The 16,319-nt window shown below is 41.7% G+C and overlaps 1 protein-coding gene across 1 annotated transcript in view; it reads right to left on the reverse strand.

Moving 5' to 3' along the window:
• The window catches only part of Catsper2 (cation channel sperm associated 2), a 19,356-nt gene extending 3,128 nt beyond the window's left edge, over positions 1 to 16,228 (reverse strand). Inside the window, exons 1-12 of the mRNA XM_028766799.1 lie at positions 16,068 to 16,228; positions 14,817 to 14,957; positions 13,255 to 13,428; positions 13,015 to 13,083; positions 9,137 to 9,309; positions 8,501 to 8,656; positions 8,128 to 8,252; positions 2,867 to 3,045; positions 2,566 to 2,665; positions 2,297 to 2,320; positions 588 to 851; positions 373 to 503 (exon numbers count right to left, since the gene is read on the reverse strand). Of these exons, the coding sequence (XP_028622632.1) occupies positions 373 to 503; positions 588 to 851; positions 2,297 to 2,320; positions 2,566 to 2,665; positions 2,867 to 3,045; positions 8,128 to 8,252; positions 8,501 to 8,656; positions 9,137 to 9,309; positions 13,015 to 13,083; positions 13,255 to 13,428; positions 14,817 to 14,955 (1,534 nt within the window). The 5' untranslated portion in view covers positions 14,956 to 14,957; positions 16,068 to 16,228. The remainder of the gene's footprint in view (positions 1 to 372; positions 504 to 587; positions 852 to 2,296; positions 2,321 to 2,565; positions 2,666 to 2,866; positions 3,046 to 8,127; positions 8,253 to 8,500; positions 8,657 to 9,136; positions 9,310 to 13,014; positions 13,084 to 13,254; positions 13,429 to 14,816; positions 14,958 to 16,067) is intronic.
• Positions 16,229 to 16,319: the final 91 nt, after the last annotated feature.

The following is a 16,319-nucleotide window of genomic DNA, read 5'->3' on the forward strand; positions in this document are numbered from 1 at the left end:
AAGAAGAAGAAGAAGAAGAAGAAGAAGAAGAAGAAGAAGAAGAAGAAACACATGTCTAAGCCAGATGTGATGGCACACACCTGCAATTCCAGAGCTTGGGAGGCTGAGTCACATAGGCTTGCTAGGGTTATATAATGACTTTCAAGCTAACTTGGGCTACAGTGTAAGTCTGCAAATGGGAAGGAGAAAAAAAAGAGGAGGAGGAGGAGGCAACGATAGCCTGGATGTCTTACACTTTGCCTACCCTCCCAAAATTTGCAACATAAGGCAGGAGAATTGAGTTTTGAAATCATCCTGGGCCACAAAACAATGACTGTGGGTCTCCTAAGCAAGAGGAATGTGAATTCAAATGGAAGGAGCCGTTCTGCATACCAATGAAAGCAGTATCAGCCGCAGCGGAGCCGTGGGATGAAGAGTCTGGAGGAGAAGCCGGGTAGACTTTTTCTTTTGACTCCTCTTGTTTTTCTTTTTCTTTTTCTCTTTCTCTTTCTCTTTCTCTTTCTCTTTCTCTTTCTCTTTCTCTTTCTCTTTCTCTTTCTCTTCCTCTTCCTCTTTCTCTTTCTCTTTCTTTTTCAGCTTCAGTCTCATCAATGCTTTTCTGGGTATAGCTTTTCTCTGAATAGATTTTCTCTGGATAGATTTTCTCCGGATAGATTTTCTCGGCATAGTCTTTCTCATCATCGCTTTTCTCGCCATCACTTTTCTGCTCGCTGCTCTTCTCGTCGCTACCGCTCTTCTCATCGCCGTCGCTTTCACTGGTATCGCTTTCGTCAGCATCGCTTTCGTCGGCATCGCTTTCGACATCTGAAGTTTCTGTTATGTCTTCAGAGACCCTTCCTTGGCTGGTTCCTCTATACATATAGAAAGAAATTTTATTACTTCAAATATACTTACAAGTCCATTTATTATGCTTGCCCTGAGCCTGGCATCCCTAAAGCTTTGGTTTACAGCTTTAAGAGCCAAACTGTTCTCAGACTCTAGGCTTAGGTACTTCCCAGCTCAGTCATCCCCAATATATCTTTCTTAACTATTTTCTTCCTTCTCACACCAGTCCAACAGAAAAACTGTTTTTAAATGTAAATCACTTAATACTATTCCTCTGTTTTGCTTCCATTTGTTATAAATGAGTCTAAGAGCCTACAACAATCTCCTATGGCCCTACAGAATCCTGCTAAGTGCTAGGATGGTTTGAATCATTTCGTGCATTTGAGCACATGGTCCCTGGTTGGTGGTACCATTTGAAAAGGTTGTGGAACCTTTAGGAAGGGGAGTTTTGCTGGGGGAAGTATGTCCCTAGGGACAGGTTTTGAGAGTTCACAGCCTTGTCCCACTTCCAGTTCACTTTCTCTGCTTCATGTTTGCAGTTAAAGAGGTGATTTCTCAGTTTGCAGCTCTGGCTATGCCTTCTCTGCCATTATTCTACTCTCTCTGGAAACATAAGCCAAAATAAACTCTTCCTTCTTTAAGTTACCTTGGTCTGGGTGTTTTATCACAGCTGCCAAAAAGAAGCTAAAACGTAATCCATTCTTTCTCTGACTTCATCTCCTGTTAATCATTTTCTGCTCCAATTATAATGGTCAATTCTGTTTCTCAAATGCATTAGGTGTACTTACAATTCAGAATATTTGTAGCAGCTGTTCTCTCTGCTACTAATACTTTCACCATATACACTCACAGAAATCTCATTGCTCTCAAGTCTTTGCTCACATATTACTTGTAATGAGGATGCCCCATTTAACACTACAAGCCATAGCCAGTCATGATGGGTAAAAGCATCTACTACCATGCCAAACCTAAAGTTAAAAAAAAAAATTTGAGAAAAAAAATCCTCCACAGAAACAAAACAATCAGCTAAGTGTGGTGGCACATGTGTTTAATCCCAGTACTCAGAGGCAGATGCAGGAGGAGCTCTGTGACTTTGAAGCGGTCATCAAGCTCCAGGATAGCCAGGACTATAGAAAAAAACACTATCTCAACAAAATAAACAACCTCCAGGTTTTCACCTATTCTCTGCTGTCATATCTTCTCTTGGTTTCCTAGAAGGATATTTATTGCTAATTTAGAACCTACCCAAATAACCCAGGATGATCCATCTAAATATATTTCGATTAACCACATCTGCAAAGACCCCACCCATGGGTTTTAGAGAGCTAAAAAATAAACATATAATGTTGGAAGGTATCATGGATTCTCTCTCAACAAATCTTCATCTTTGATGATTTTTGCATCTACACCTCATCTTTCCATCCCAATTCACATCCTTCTCCTGTCATCCATGTTGCTATCACTACTTTACCTTAATGATTCAGATTGATGTCTCCTATAAAAAAAAAAAAGAAGAAAGAAAGAAATTAAAATTAGGGGGAAAAGCCACAGGCCAGCAGAAGTGTAATAAAAAAATAATTCAGCTCTATAAGAAAAGAAACCTAAGCTATGAAGGGAAGTACAGCATATTAAAAACAAAACAAAACACTAGTATGTGGACTTCTTTACCTACAGGGCCAAGAAAAAGAAACAGGGAGTGAGTTGAGAAATAACATTGGGTTTGAACACATAAAAGCTGACCTCTGGATAATCTGTCGCTTGAACATGTCAGCTTTATACTGAACCTCCAGGTGGGTCATCTCCTCATTCAGCTCATTTCTGATATTCTGAAAGTTAGTAACTGCCCCCAAAGGGCCATTAGGAGTTAGAAGGTGGTAATAACTAAACCAAGAAGAGTGCTTAAGTGGAGAGAAACAAAGTGAAATATCTATTCCAATATCCAAACTTCCAGTACTGGGTTCTCTACCAATAGTCTACCAAACCCAATTGCCAGTTTCTTCCCACCATCCCTCCTATGAAGTTGTACCTCCTCTGTGCTTACCCATCATGGCTACTATGATATTTCGAAAGATTATGGAACCAAGCAACAACCAAAGGATCACATAGATGCTGCTAAAGACACGGCTAGATTCTGGCACCTTCCAGATATCCTGAAGTACTGCATACCAATGATCCAAGGTGAAGAGTATGAACACTGTCACCAGGGAATTTAGTAGATCCCTAAAAAAAAAGGGAGAGAGTGAATATACAGAAACAGAAATCTAAACGTGGCTTTGTTTTTGTTTTGAGTCTCACTGTGCAGCCCTGGCTAGATTGGAACCCTATGTAGACAAGGCTGACTTTGAACTTGGAGGTGAATTCCTGTCTTCATCTGGCCTCATTCTTACTATTTTTTTTTATTGGCTTGGGGGGTTTTATGAGACAAGGTTACTCTGTATAGCCCTGGCTATCCTGGAACTTGGTCTGTAGACCAGGTTGGCCTGAAACTAAGAGATCCACCTGCTTTGTGCCTCCTGAGAGCTGGGTTTAAAGGCATGCACCACAACCACTAGGTTCTCATTCTTATTCTTAAAGCAACATAAGGGCATTTCTTTCTAGTATCTTTGAATTAGCTCCTTTTCTATCATATTTAACATTTTCTAGCTAATCATTCTCCAGTGTAATTTTACTATGCTCCCCTTTATCATGAATAGCCCTTTAAATACCTCTCAATACTCCATTAGTCCTAGAGTTGCTATTTTCTCAATAAATGCATACTACAGGGATTTTTCAATTTTTTTTTTGCATTTACTTAGTGTGTGTGTGTGTGTGTGTGTGTGTGTATACATACGCATGTCACGTCCCAGGGGCAGAGCACAAAGGATTTCTTGCAAGAGTTAATTCTCTCTTCTACCATTGGGTTCCAAGATTGATCAGATTATCAGGCTTGGCAGCAAGCACCTTTATCCACTGATCCATCTTGCTCTCCCTCACCAACTGTGGTGGTTTGAATATGCTTGGCCCAGGGAGTGGCACTATTAGGAGGTGTGGCCTTGTAAGAGTAGGTGTGGCCTTGTTGGAGGAAGTGTGTCACTGTGGGGATGGGGCAATGAGACCCTCCTCCTAACCACCTGGAAGCCAGTCTTCTCCTAGCAGCCTTTAAATGAAGATGTAGAACTCTCAGCTCCTCCTGCACCATGCCTGCCTGGATGCTGCCGTGTTCCCACCTTAATGATAATGGACTGAACCTCTGAACCTTATGTTAACCCAGCCCCAATTAAATGTCTTTTTTTTTGAGACAAGATTTCTCTGTATAGTTCTGGCTGTCCTGGAACTCACTCCGTAGACCAGGCTGGCCTCGAACTCAGAAATCCGCCTGCCTCTGCCTCCCAAGTGCTGGGATTAAAGGTGTCCGCCACCACTGGCCCGGCAAATGTCGCCATTATAAGACTTGCCTTGGTCATGGTGTCTCTTCCTAGCAATACAAACTGTAGCTATGAATATTTTTTTAATTTTGTATATGGCTATTTTGCCTGTATGTATGTGCACCATATGTATACTTGGTGCCCAGGATAGCTGGAAGAGGGGAACAGATTCCCTAGAGTTTCCCGTGGTTATGAGCCACCATGTTGGTGCTGGGAATTGAACCCAGGTCATATGCTAGAGCAATCAGTGCTCTTAACCACTGAGTTAAGAGCCATCTTTATTTTTCTAGGCCATCTTTATTTTTTTTAAGTTATTCTGTGTATAGATGTGTTGCCTACTTGTATGTCTGTGAACCACATGCATGCAAAAGAGAGAGTCTGATCTCCTAGAACTCGAGTTAGAGATGGTTTTGAGCTCTTATGTGGGTCCTGGGAATTAAAACTAGGTTCTCTGGAAGAGCAGCCAGTGCTCTTAACTACTTTGGCCCTGATCCTAATTTTTAGGAAAAAAAAAAATATATATATATAATATATATATATATGTGTGTGTGTGTGTGTGTGTGTGTAACTATACATATATAGTTAATAATGTTATCATATAACAACAATTATATTTTTATATTAATTATATTATTATTATTAATTATATTAATTATTATATGATAATATTATTATAATAATATGAGTAGGTTGAGCAAGTATCTGTAAAGTAGGTTGTTGAGTACTCTGGGCATATGCCAAGGAGTGGTATAGCTGGGTCATATGGTAGATTTATATTGAGAGAGAGAAAAGAGAGAGAATATCTGGGATATGTGCGATACACACTCTCTCTCAAAATAAAACAAACAACAAGGTAACTGAGTTGCAAAGCCAGGCTTCCTAACTGGAGTATTCTGTATTTAAAGGTACTAGATGAGGAAGTGTTTTAATTCGTAAGGTTCCAAACAAAGCCAGAACAACCCTACTTGTCCAGGAATTAAGGCTAACAACTGAGATGCAGAACTTTATTAAACTAAAAGACTTCTGTACAGCTAAGAAAAAAATCAGTTCATAGAGTGAGAGGGGTGGTTTGAATAAAAATGGCCCCCAAATGCTCACAGGGAATGGCAGAATTTGAAAGTATTAGGACATATGGTCCTGTTGATAGGTATAGCCTTGTTGGAGGAAGTATGTCACTGGGTTGGGCTTTGAGGTTTCAAAAGCTTAAGCAAGGCTCAATGCGTCTCTTTTCCTGCTGCCTGCTGATCCAGATGTAGACTCTCAGCTCCTTCTCCGGTACAAGATCTGCCTGTATGTCACCATACTTTCCACCATGATGAAAATGAACTAAACCTCTGAAAATAAGCCAGCTCCCAATGAAATATTTTTCTTTATAAGAATTGCCATGGTCATGATGTATCTTCATGCAATAGAACACTGGCTAAAATAGTAGGAGAGAATCTTTGCCAATTATATATCTGATGGAGGATTAATGTCCAGATTACATAAAGAACAACAACAACAAAAAAAAAAACAGAGTCAGGAAAACAAATTACTGAATTTTAAAAATGGACTATGGATCTCAACAAAGAGTTCTAAATAGAAGAAATAAAAATGGCAGCCAGGCAGTGGTGGCGCACACCTTTAATCCCAGCACTTGGGAGGCAGAGGCAGGCAGATTTCTGAGTTCGAGGCCAGCCTGGTCTAAAAAAAAGGCTAGTAAATATCTCAAAAAGTATTCCTTAAGTCATCCTTAACAAGTAGGAAAATACAATTCTGAGATTTCATCTAATCTTATTTAGACTAGCTAAGATCAACAAAGTTGACAACAAATGTTGGCAAAAACGTAGGGAAAAGGGAACCCTCATTCACTGTTGGGGAGATTACAAACCGTGTAGCCACAATGTAAATCAATGCTGAGAATCCTCAAAAGCTAAATATAAATCTACCACTCCTTGGCATATGCCCAGAGTACTCAACAACCTTCTTTACAGATACTTGCTCAGCCTGCTCATTGACATTATTATGTACAATGCTAAGAAATTGAAGCAACTTCAATATATATTGAATTGAATGAGGTAATTCAGACCACACAAATACCACATATTCTCTGTCATTCCTAGGTCCAAGTCTTTGAAAGTGAGTATACAGCCAAGTAGCCACAGAAATGAGGAAAAAAGAACCATGGGGCTAGGGACCAGCAAGAAGACTAGCAGAATACAGGTGATATAATAGGGAAATAGGAAAAACAAAGGTGGGGGTAAATTGGGAAGAGGTGAGGAAGGGTAATCAATTTAGAAGGAGACAGGGAGAAGGAGGGCAAATAACACTGAAGATATTTAAGAAACTATGCTATTTTATGTTCACCTAAAATTATACAATATAAATATGTACATTATATACATAACTTAAATTATGCCACTTTGGATGGCAGTGCTCCCCACAAGAGTGAATAGACTATCTAAAAAAAAAAACCCACTGTCAGGCATGAGAAATCTCAATTTAGGCTATGGTCAGGGTAGTCCAAGTGACTCCCAAAATTGTCTAGGCTCTTGCTGCTGCCATTGGCTGCCTGTCAAAAGTGGAAGGTAAGTCCTTATTCCTGAAGATACAATACATTTTGGACACAGAACTCAGAAAATTTGAGCTGGATCTAATCTGAAAGCCTTCTTCCTGCAGCCTAGCTTTTATAAAACCAGAAGGTGATATGCAAGCTTCCAAGGAAGGATTATCGAGCTGTGGTGCTCTTCAACTATAACAATGACCAGCATGGTTAAAATATCCCAAAAGGGTCAGGCAGTGGTGGCACACACCTTTAATCTCAACACTTGGGAGGCAGAGACTGTCAGATCTCTATTCGAGGCCAGCCTGGTCTACAGAGTGAGTTCTAGGACAGCCAGAACTATACAGAGAAACCCTGTCTTGAAAACAAACAAACAAGCACTTGGGAGGCAGAGGCAGGCAGATTTCTGAGTTCAAGGCCAGCCTGGTCTACAGAGTAAGTTCCAGGATAGCCAGGGCTATACAGAGAAACCCTGTCTTGAAAAACAAAAAAAAAAAAACAAAAAAACAAAACAAAAAAACAAAAAAAGAAAGAAAACAAAACAAAACAAACAAACAAACAAACAGAATTTCTCCTTGTCCTCACAGATAAGTGTATCTCTCATCCTGCATCAAGGAAGCTTCTCTTTGCAACAGATAGAGACCATTACAGAACACCACATCTGCTCATAAAGCAGAGGGAGCCCAGCTCCAGTAGATACATCTGCAACACAGCTCCTGCACTTAAGGCTCAGGAAACATTGCTGAAGAGAAAGCAGAAAGCATCTCCTAGAAATGACAGGGAAACTATATGCATAATACATTAGCAATATGGCTGCCTAGACAATGACAGAGACACACTGACCTAAAAGACGAAAATGTCATGGGGTCGCACCCCTGAACAAAGAACTAAGGGCAACTGACTGATGACTGCTGAAAGAAGGAGAATTGATCTGCTATGGCTGATCCCCGATTGGTTTATCTAATATAAGGCGATCAGTCCTGAAATCATATACATACAAGCAATACTAAATAGCCTCAGAGAGTTGTATTTATATATCTATGCATATATATATGTACATATAATAAAAAGAAAGTTGATTTGAAAGAGTGTGGGAGGTCATGAGAAGGGTCAGGGAGAGGTCAGGGGGGAAGGTAAGAAGGAAAGGACATAAATTTTAATTACAATTTTTAAAAACAAAGGAACCAGAACTGGTTGTCCTAGGCCCAACATCAGAGCTGCAAGACCGCCTGTTTTTCTTCTCTTTTGTTCTGTCCCACTCTTACTCTAGTTTTCTCGTATTATTGTGCTTTAGATGAGCTTCTCAGTATCAGACAAGCCTCTCCCCTCTTGAGGGTTAATCTCAGCCATGCTTACGAGAAGAACATGTTGTATTCCAGGTCCGAGAGAGTTGAACGGGAATACTCTCTGAAGAAGAAGACACCAGTCACAGCAAAAATGTAGAAGAAGATAAGCAGCAACATCAAGAGGAACGTCATGCTCTAAAGGTCAGGATTCAAGTCAGGGGTAGGTAAGAGAAGGCTGATCCCCGCCAGCAGCCCAGCCAAGCCCACTGAGTTATCTCCTATCAAATACACAGGGTATCTTTAAACTACAGCACTTTACCTCCTATCCTTTCTCATACAAGAACACTTTAAAGAGACTTTCATGACTTTCTTTGACTATATCAAATACTAAACTCATGTCTTTCTAACTTGCCCCCCACCCCACTTTAATCAGTTCACATTACCTTCAGGGCCCTGACCAGAGCCAAAAGAATAACTTTAATTTGACGGAATCGTGCAAACAGTTTGAGAGACCTCAGCACCCGAGAGACCCTCAGCAGCTCAAGCCACACAGACTGCCCCGAGACTCCCATCAACACCACAAACTCAGGAAGCAGAGACTGTGGGAGACACAGGCAAAAAGTAAAGATACCCAAAGGACCCAGGTTACTCCTTTTCCATTCCATCTTCTTAAGAGTTCTTTGGGTGTTATCTTCGAATAGCATATTCTGGGGTCTGTTTGCTGTTTAGTCTTTTTATACTAACCTATTTAAGCTATGTACTTCAACTTTGTTTAGATATTTTAAAATGCAATAAAGTTGGTGTTTATCTCTTGAGTTGTTATAGAACATAAGATAATACATATAAAATACTTAAAATAGTAGCTGACACTTAATGTTCAGTAACTGGCAGATGTTATTTTAAGGGTTGATATTCCTAATGACAACAATTTCTACAATTACTTTTAGTTTTAAGGGGGAAAATCAAAGCAACAAATTAGATAAACATCTATACATTCCTTCTTGGGGGTTTTAGTTAATTTAATTTACCTAGGCACATTTCTGGTCCCTTTAACTAATCCTAAGGATATCTATTCTTACCAACATGGTAACAACAAAGTCAAAGACATTCCAGGCATTCTTCCAGAAGTGAAAAAAGCTGGACAACCACATTAGAATGATCTCTACAATGAAGCTAAGCAAGATAAACCAATCTGCCACCTCCAAAGCCAGCTTCAATGGCCACAGACTAGTATTTGTGGTTTCCATCAATTCTGTAAGGCAGAGCAAGGGAGAGATGAAGATTTGGTGAGCCGCTGAATAATAAAGCATGGTCACTTATAAACCAGAGTTGTGAGCACTACTATTTCTTTTTCTTTCTTTTTTTTTATAGTTACACTTTTTAATTCTTTTTTTATAGATTTATATTTTTGTAGATTTCTATTTTACGTATATGAGTACACTGAACCTGTCTTCAGACACAACAGAAGAGTGCATCATATCCCATTACAGATGGCTGTGAGCCACTATGTGGTTGCTGGGAATTGAACTCAGGACCTCTGGAAGAGCAGTCAGGGCTCTTAACCACTGAGCCATCTCTCCAGCCCACGAGCACTACTATTTCCTCTCTTTCAATTTCAGTCTTTTTAAGATTTTTTTACGTATATGAGTATTTTGCCTGCATGCATATATGTATGTGTTCTGAATGTGTGCCTGCTGCCTGAGTCAGAAGAAGTCAGACTGTTGTGAGCTACTATCTGGGTGCCGGAAATCAAACCAGGATTTTCTGCAAGAGTCACAAGTGCTTTTAACTGTTGAGCCCTCTCTCCAGCCCCTGAGTTTCTCACTACATTATTGCTTCAACCTTTGTAATATAGGGTATAATTACCCACAAAACAACAGCCATACTTCACCTCTTGCTCTGGTATAAATACTAGTTGCAAGTCACTTACAACCCATTCTATAGTTGTACAACGACTATAGAATTTCCCTCTTTATTACACCCCCACCATCTGCCATACTTAAGTTTGTCCTAAAGTTTATAGGAAAGCAATGGGTCTTGAAAATATAGAAATATAACATTAAGTCTTTTCAAAATTTAAAATTTTGGCTGGGCAGTGGTGGCACACACCTTTAATCCCAGCACTTGGGAGGCAGAGGCAGGCGGATTTCTGAGTTTGAGGCCAGCCTGGTCTATGGAGTGAGTTCCAGGACAGTCAGGGCTACACAGAGAAATGGTCTCGAAAAACCAAAAAAAAAATTTTAATTTTGAATAATTTCAAAGATGTCTCTTATTGATGCCTCATTGATGTGTCCCAGGATGATTTTTTTTAAAGATTTTTTTTTATTCAGTGTTTTGCTTCCATGCCACAAGAGGGCAGCAGATCTCATTACAGATGGTTGTTAGTGACCTTGTGGTTGCTGGGAAATGAACTTTGGACTTCTGTGAAAGAGCAGTCAGTGTTTTCAACCTCCGAGCCTTTCCTCCAGCCCCCAGAACGAGTGCTTGTTTTTACGTCTGTGAGTACTGTTGCTCTCTTCAGGTCAGGCTTGGTGGCAAGTAGCTTTATCCACATCTTGCTGCCCTTCCCCAAGAACTTCTGTGGATGGATAGAAGTATCCTCCATAATGATGGCTCTAACTATAAGAACTATACCTAAATGGCCTTTATGTTCTTAAAGACTTATCTGGTTTCTAGTACTTTTCCTAAATTTGCTGTTGCCTCAAGTATGACAATAACTTTCCTACATTAGCATATGAGAATTATCCCTATTTTAGATACTAAGTCTTTTGAGGGAGTTTTTTGCTTTGAGACAGTCTTCTGCAACTAAGTTGGGCCTCCAAAGTGCCAGGCAGGGGCTGGACAGATGATGTCCCAGAGGTTAAGAGCACTGATTCCTAGCACCCACTTGCAATTCACAACTATCTGTTACTCCAGCTCCAGGGGATCTGACATTTACTTCTGGCCTCTGAGAACACCTGCATGTACATGTGAGCCACACACTGAGACAGAAAATAAATCTTAAAAAAAAGTATAACCTAAACATTAAAATGCAACATGACAGCTTCCAGAAGTTCAGATTGGTGCCTAGCCCAATCATCAGAGACTTCGTCCAGCAACTGATGGGAGCAAATGCAGAGACCCACAGCCAAACTTCAGGTAGTACACCACAGGAGAGGAGGAGGGAGGACTGTAGGAGCCTAGAGGGGTCGAGGACAGCAGGAGAACATGGTCCACAGAATCAATTAAGCCGGGTTCTAGGGACTCACAGAGACTGAAACAGCAATCAGGGAGCCTGCATGGGTTTGCTCTAGGTCCTCTGCATGTATGTGGTGGTTGTATAGCTTGATGTTCCTGTGGGACTTCTAACAATGGCAGTGGGGGTGTCTCTGACTCTTTTGCCTGCTCTTGGAACCCTTTCCTTCCTACTGGGTTGCCTTGTCTGGCCTTGATATGAGGGTTTGTGCCTACTCTTATTGTAACTTGTTATGCCATGTTTGGTTGATACTCCTCTTTTCTAAAGGGAAATAGAGGAGGAAAGGATCTAAGAGACAGGGGATGTGTCAGAGGAACTGGAAGAAGTGGAGGGAGGGGAAACTGTGGTCAGGATGTATTAGAAGAAAGAATAAATAAAAATAGTAAAAATAATAAAAAATAAATTATAGCCAGGCAGTGGTGGCACACGCCTTTAATCCCAGCACTTGGGAGGCAGAGGCAGGCAGATTTCTGAGTTCAAGGTCAGCCTGGTCTACAGAGTGAGATCCAGGACAGCCAGGGCTACACAGAGAAACCCTGTCTCAAAAAAACCTAAATAAATAAATAAATAATAAAATATAATATACAATAATATACTAGTCAAAAATAGTTACTTCAGTTTTTTTTCTCTTATGTTTTTGAGATGCTCTTGCTATATATAGCCCAGTCTGGTCTCAGCAAATCCTCCTGCAACCACTTCTCAAGAACTGAGATTACTGCCAGCAGTGGTGGTGTGCACACTTTTAGAGGCAGAGGACTTGGATGAGTTTCAGATTAGCCTATATCACACAGTGAGACCCTGTCTCAAATATACCCAAAGCAGGAGCTACGGATTTAACTAAGGTGGCAGTGTACTTGCTTAGCATGCACAAAGCCCTAGGTCCAGTCTTCAGCACCCATTATACCCAACATGGTGACACATGCCTATAATCTTGGCACTAGAAAATGAAAGCAGGGGGATCAAAAATTTAAGGTCAGCCTGGGCTACATGGTTCATCTGAGACTTGGCTGGACTTTATGAAACATACACACTCATTCTCTATTTTGGCCCTTCTCGGTTTTCATCTTTTTTTTTTTTTTTTTTTTTTTTGGTTTTTGAGACAGGGTTTCTCTGTGTAGCCCTGGCCATCCTGGAACTCACTCTGTAGACCAGGCTGGCCTCGAACTCAGAGATCCGCCTGCCTCTGCCTCCCAAGTCCTGGGATCAAAGGCATGTGCCACCACTGCCCAGCTGTTTTCATCTTTCAACAAACATACAGACACACAGGAAACTTGGGAATTTTTATTTTTATTTTTTGAGACAATTTTACTGCATAGTGAAGGCTGGCCTTAACTCACCACCCTGTCTTAGCTTCCAGAACACTGGATTAAAGGCCTTTGTCACCACTCCTGACCTGAGTAATCTTCCTGAGCTAGCAACTAGACAAGATGTCCTTCTGTTTTCAATACATTTTATATAATTTATAAATGACTTTAGGGTTGCACGACCATAATCTCAGATGGGCAATAGAAGCAGAAGGTAAGGTTCAAGGTCACCCTGATTACATATGGAGTTCAGGGTACTGTAGCTAGTGTAGGCTACCTGAGACTCTGTCTCATGAAATAAATGAAGAAATAAGTCTGTCCCCATCACAATGAGATGGTATCTGAAACTACAAAGTGGTCAGGCCAGGAGAGAACTGTCTTCCACACACTGTCTTTTTCGTCCAGCCCCTGTTCTTACCTATTTCAACCATCAGCACAAAGGTATTCAGAAAGATGAGGGAGATGATAAACTTCGAGAAGATAGGACCTGTTTTCTTTTAAGGAAGCTGATGAAGTGCTTTTTCATTTACACAGCTTAAATAATAAAGACAACAATATCAGATATGAGAATTGGAAGGAAACGGTTTGAGAGAGGAAAAGTAAGTCACTGACAGAAGAGGAATAGCCACAGATAAAAGCAAGTGACACAAAAGGATACTCTCAAGAACCCATCCAGCCCACAAGGAAAGCGGTGGTCTTCGACTGCACCGCACTCGGAGCCTGCTCAGCATCCGCTGGGCGTGTGTAATGTGCCCCATACGCCGGGGCTTTATGGAAAAGCGCACTAGCTGCTCCTGATCTCCCGACATGAGTTTCTTCTGACGAGAAGGATCTGTAACAAAAATGGGAAGGTAATTGGGGATGCCTGTTTCTCAGCTTGAGTCCACCAGTACTGGTAACACCTAAGCCTGCCTTCATATCTCCCCAGCCTCCGCCTAAAACAGAAAGGACAGTAGATAAAATACAGACTGGCTGGAGGACTGTGATGAGCAGGTAGAGTTGGGATAGGGATGCTGGTGAAATAATGGACCCTCTTCCATGCAGCAGGAGCTCTGCCTTGTAAGGTACTCTTCCTCAAAGCAACTAAGAACTCTGTTAGTTTGAAGTGGAAATGTATAGTTTATAACTAACCCTAACCATGCTCATGGATACAAAAGGTATGAAGTGTTATTTTGTTTTAGTCCCAGCTGCTTTAGAACCTGGTATGTAGAGCAGGCTCTCTCCAACTCAGAGAGCCACTGGACCTTACCTTCTAAGTACTGGCATCAAATGCCTGTGCTACCACGACCTGCCCAGAAACCTTCAAGTTTTAAGTACGTTTGGTGGAAACTTTCCAAAGTGATAGAGGTCCTATACATAGATTCTAAAAGTTTTACTTATAAAGCTCTGAGTTTATTGCATGTAATGTAGCTTCTCATCCCTAAATTTCCTTTTATTTGTACTTAACAACAACAATTTGGGCTGGAGAGATGGCTCAGCGGTTATGCTTCCTTCCCAGCAACCACATGGTGGCTCACAACCATCTGTAATGAGATCTGATGCCCTCTTCTGAAGACAGCTGCAGTGTACTCATATACATAAATAAATCTTTAAAAAAAATGTATTCCTGTGTGTGTGTGTGTGTGTGTGTGTGTGTCAGAGCACAACTGTAGAGGTAGGTTGACTTCTTGTACCATGTGGGTTCTGAAGATAGAACTTAGGTTTACAGAGCAAGTGCCTGCACTCACTGGGCTGTGTCTCTGGCCTCATTATTTGAGATAGGGTCTCATACAACTCATATTGTTCTCAACCAAGGATGACCTTGAATTCCTGATGCCTCCTCCTCCAGAGTGCTGGGATTGTAGGCAAGCATCACCCACACCTGGTTTATTTCCTTTTTTTTTTTTTTTAAATATTTGTGTGTGTGTGTGCATGTGTAGGCTGGAGGACAACTTTTGGGAATCAGTTCTCTTCTTCCAGGTAGGTCCTGAGAATCCAACTCAGGTCATCAGTATTGGCAGCAGGCACTTTTACTCATTAAGTCATTTTGCCAGCCCTAATTTTTTTTTTGTTTTTGTTTCATTTTGTTTTCTGAACCAGAATCTTGCTATGTAACCCAAGCTGGTCTTTATTATGTAAAGCTCAAATGATCCCCAATTCAGTCATGTATCACCATTCCTGGCTCCACTCTTAAGTATGTCTCTACTTTCTTGTGAGGGTGTGGACAGGAAGGTTACTAACCAAATATCTCCCGGAGAGTGTGCCTTGGCACAGCTTGGCTCAAGCCCTGCAGATGCTCTATGAGGGAGAACGTGTCAATGAGCTTTGAACGGATGGCGTCAGCTCTGGGCAGCTTTAAGTGTCCTCGTTCCTGTGCCATGTCTGTTAACAAGAGAGAACCAAGGATGTCATGCTTAAGAGTTGCACTACAATTAGCAGGCTCTCTCCTCCCCCACCTTCTTTGCCTTTTAGAGATTTAAGGAGCCCACACAAAGAAACCATGAGCATTTAAAAATAAACACATTTGAAGGCCCAAAGGTTTCTTGTTGTTGTTTGGTTTTGATTTTGTTTTTCATCTAAGCAAAAGACAGAAAAGTTATAAGAGATATCTCCACAGCCAACTAAATATTCGGGTTATTTTCACTTTCTGACAGCATTTGTAATTAAATACTCCTTTTTGAAAAATAGGCTTAAATGCTGGGCAAGTGGCCTATGGCTTTGGATCCCAACGCTCTGGAGGCAGACAAAGCTCTGAGCTCAAGGACAGCCTAGTCAAGGATAGCCAGGGCTACACAGAGAAACTCTATCTTGAAAAACAAACAAATATCAGTTTAAAAAGCTGTCGGTGTAGACAGATATTTCAATCTCAAGAGGATAGTGATTTTCTGCTTGAGTTCCACATTTGCCTGGTCTATATAATGAGTTCCAGGGCAGCCAGTCTTTGCCTCCAAAAAAAAAAGTAGACGCTGAGCCTGTGCTTGTTAGTGCATAGTGCACACCATCAGTCTCAGCTACTCGGGAGGCTGAGGCCAGAGGATGGAAAGTTCTAGACCTGCCTGGATTACAGAATGAATCAAGGCTAGCCTGAACACTTTGGTGTGATCATGACTCAAAAAGTCAGAAGAGGAGTAGGGGTATAATTCAGTGTTGGATCACTTGCCCAGCATTGTGCAAGGTTCCGGGTTCAAATCCTCAGTTACCCACCCTCTCAAACAAACGAACAAGTAACAATCGGTGAAAACAGCAGGCAAGGAGGGCATGAGGCCTAAGGCAGGACAAAGAATACAGACCTCACGTGGACCTGACAAAGCAGGCTACGAGGTAGGGCAGCGGCAGGATGTAGGCTTACTACGCCCTATAGTTGGACAAAGCAACAGTTTGACATTTAGAAAACGTGTCGTGTTGTGCTCAAGCGTGTACGCTCCCCAACGCCCTGGAGGGAGGAAGCCGGACAGCTCCAGGCCCCCACCTCTCCCGCTCCAGCCCTCTCACCGGCCTCACTTCAGCTCCAGAGCACTTCCGCCCACTCAACCCTGACTTCACCCCTCCGCCTTCCGCACCAGCGCCCTGAGCTTCACTCCTCCTCAGCGGGCGGAGCTCAGGGCCGCTCCGGCTTCGCTGAGCTCCCACTTCCCGCCGACCCCCTGTCACGGCCTCCGCCACAGCCTGACCGGCAGGCGTTCACCTAAGCGTCCGCCCGCCTCGCCCCGCGCGCCCGCCAATCGGCAGTTACCAGCTGGTTCG

The sequence above is a fragment of the Grammomys surdaster genome, unplaced genomic scaffold (assembly GCF_004785775.1).
Source record: "Grammomys surdaster isolate TR1022 unplaced genomic scaffold, NIH_TR_1.0 170, whole genome shotgun sequence".
In the NCBI taxonomy this organism is placed as follows: Eukaryota; Metazoa; Chordata; class Mammalia; order Rodentia; family Muridae; genus Grammomys; species Grammomys surdaster.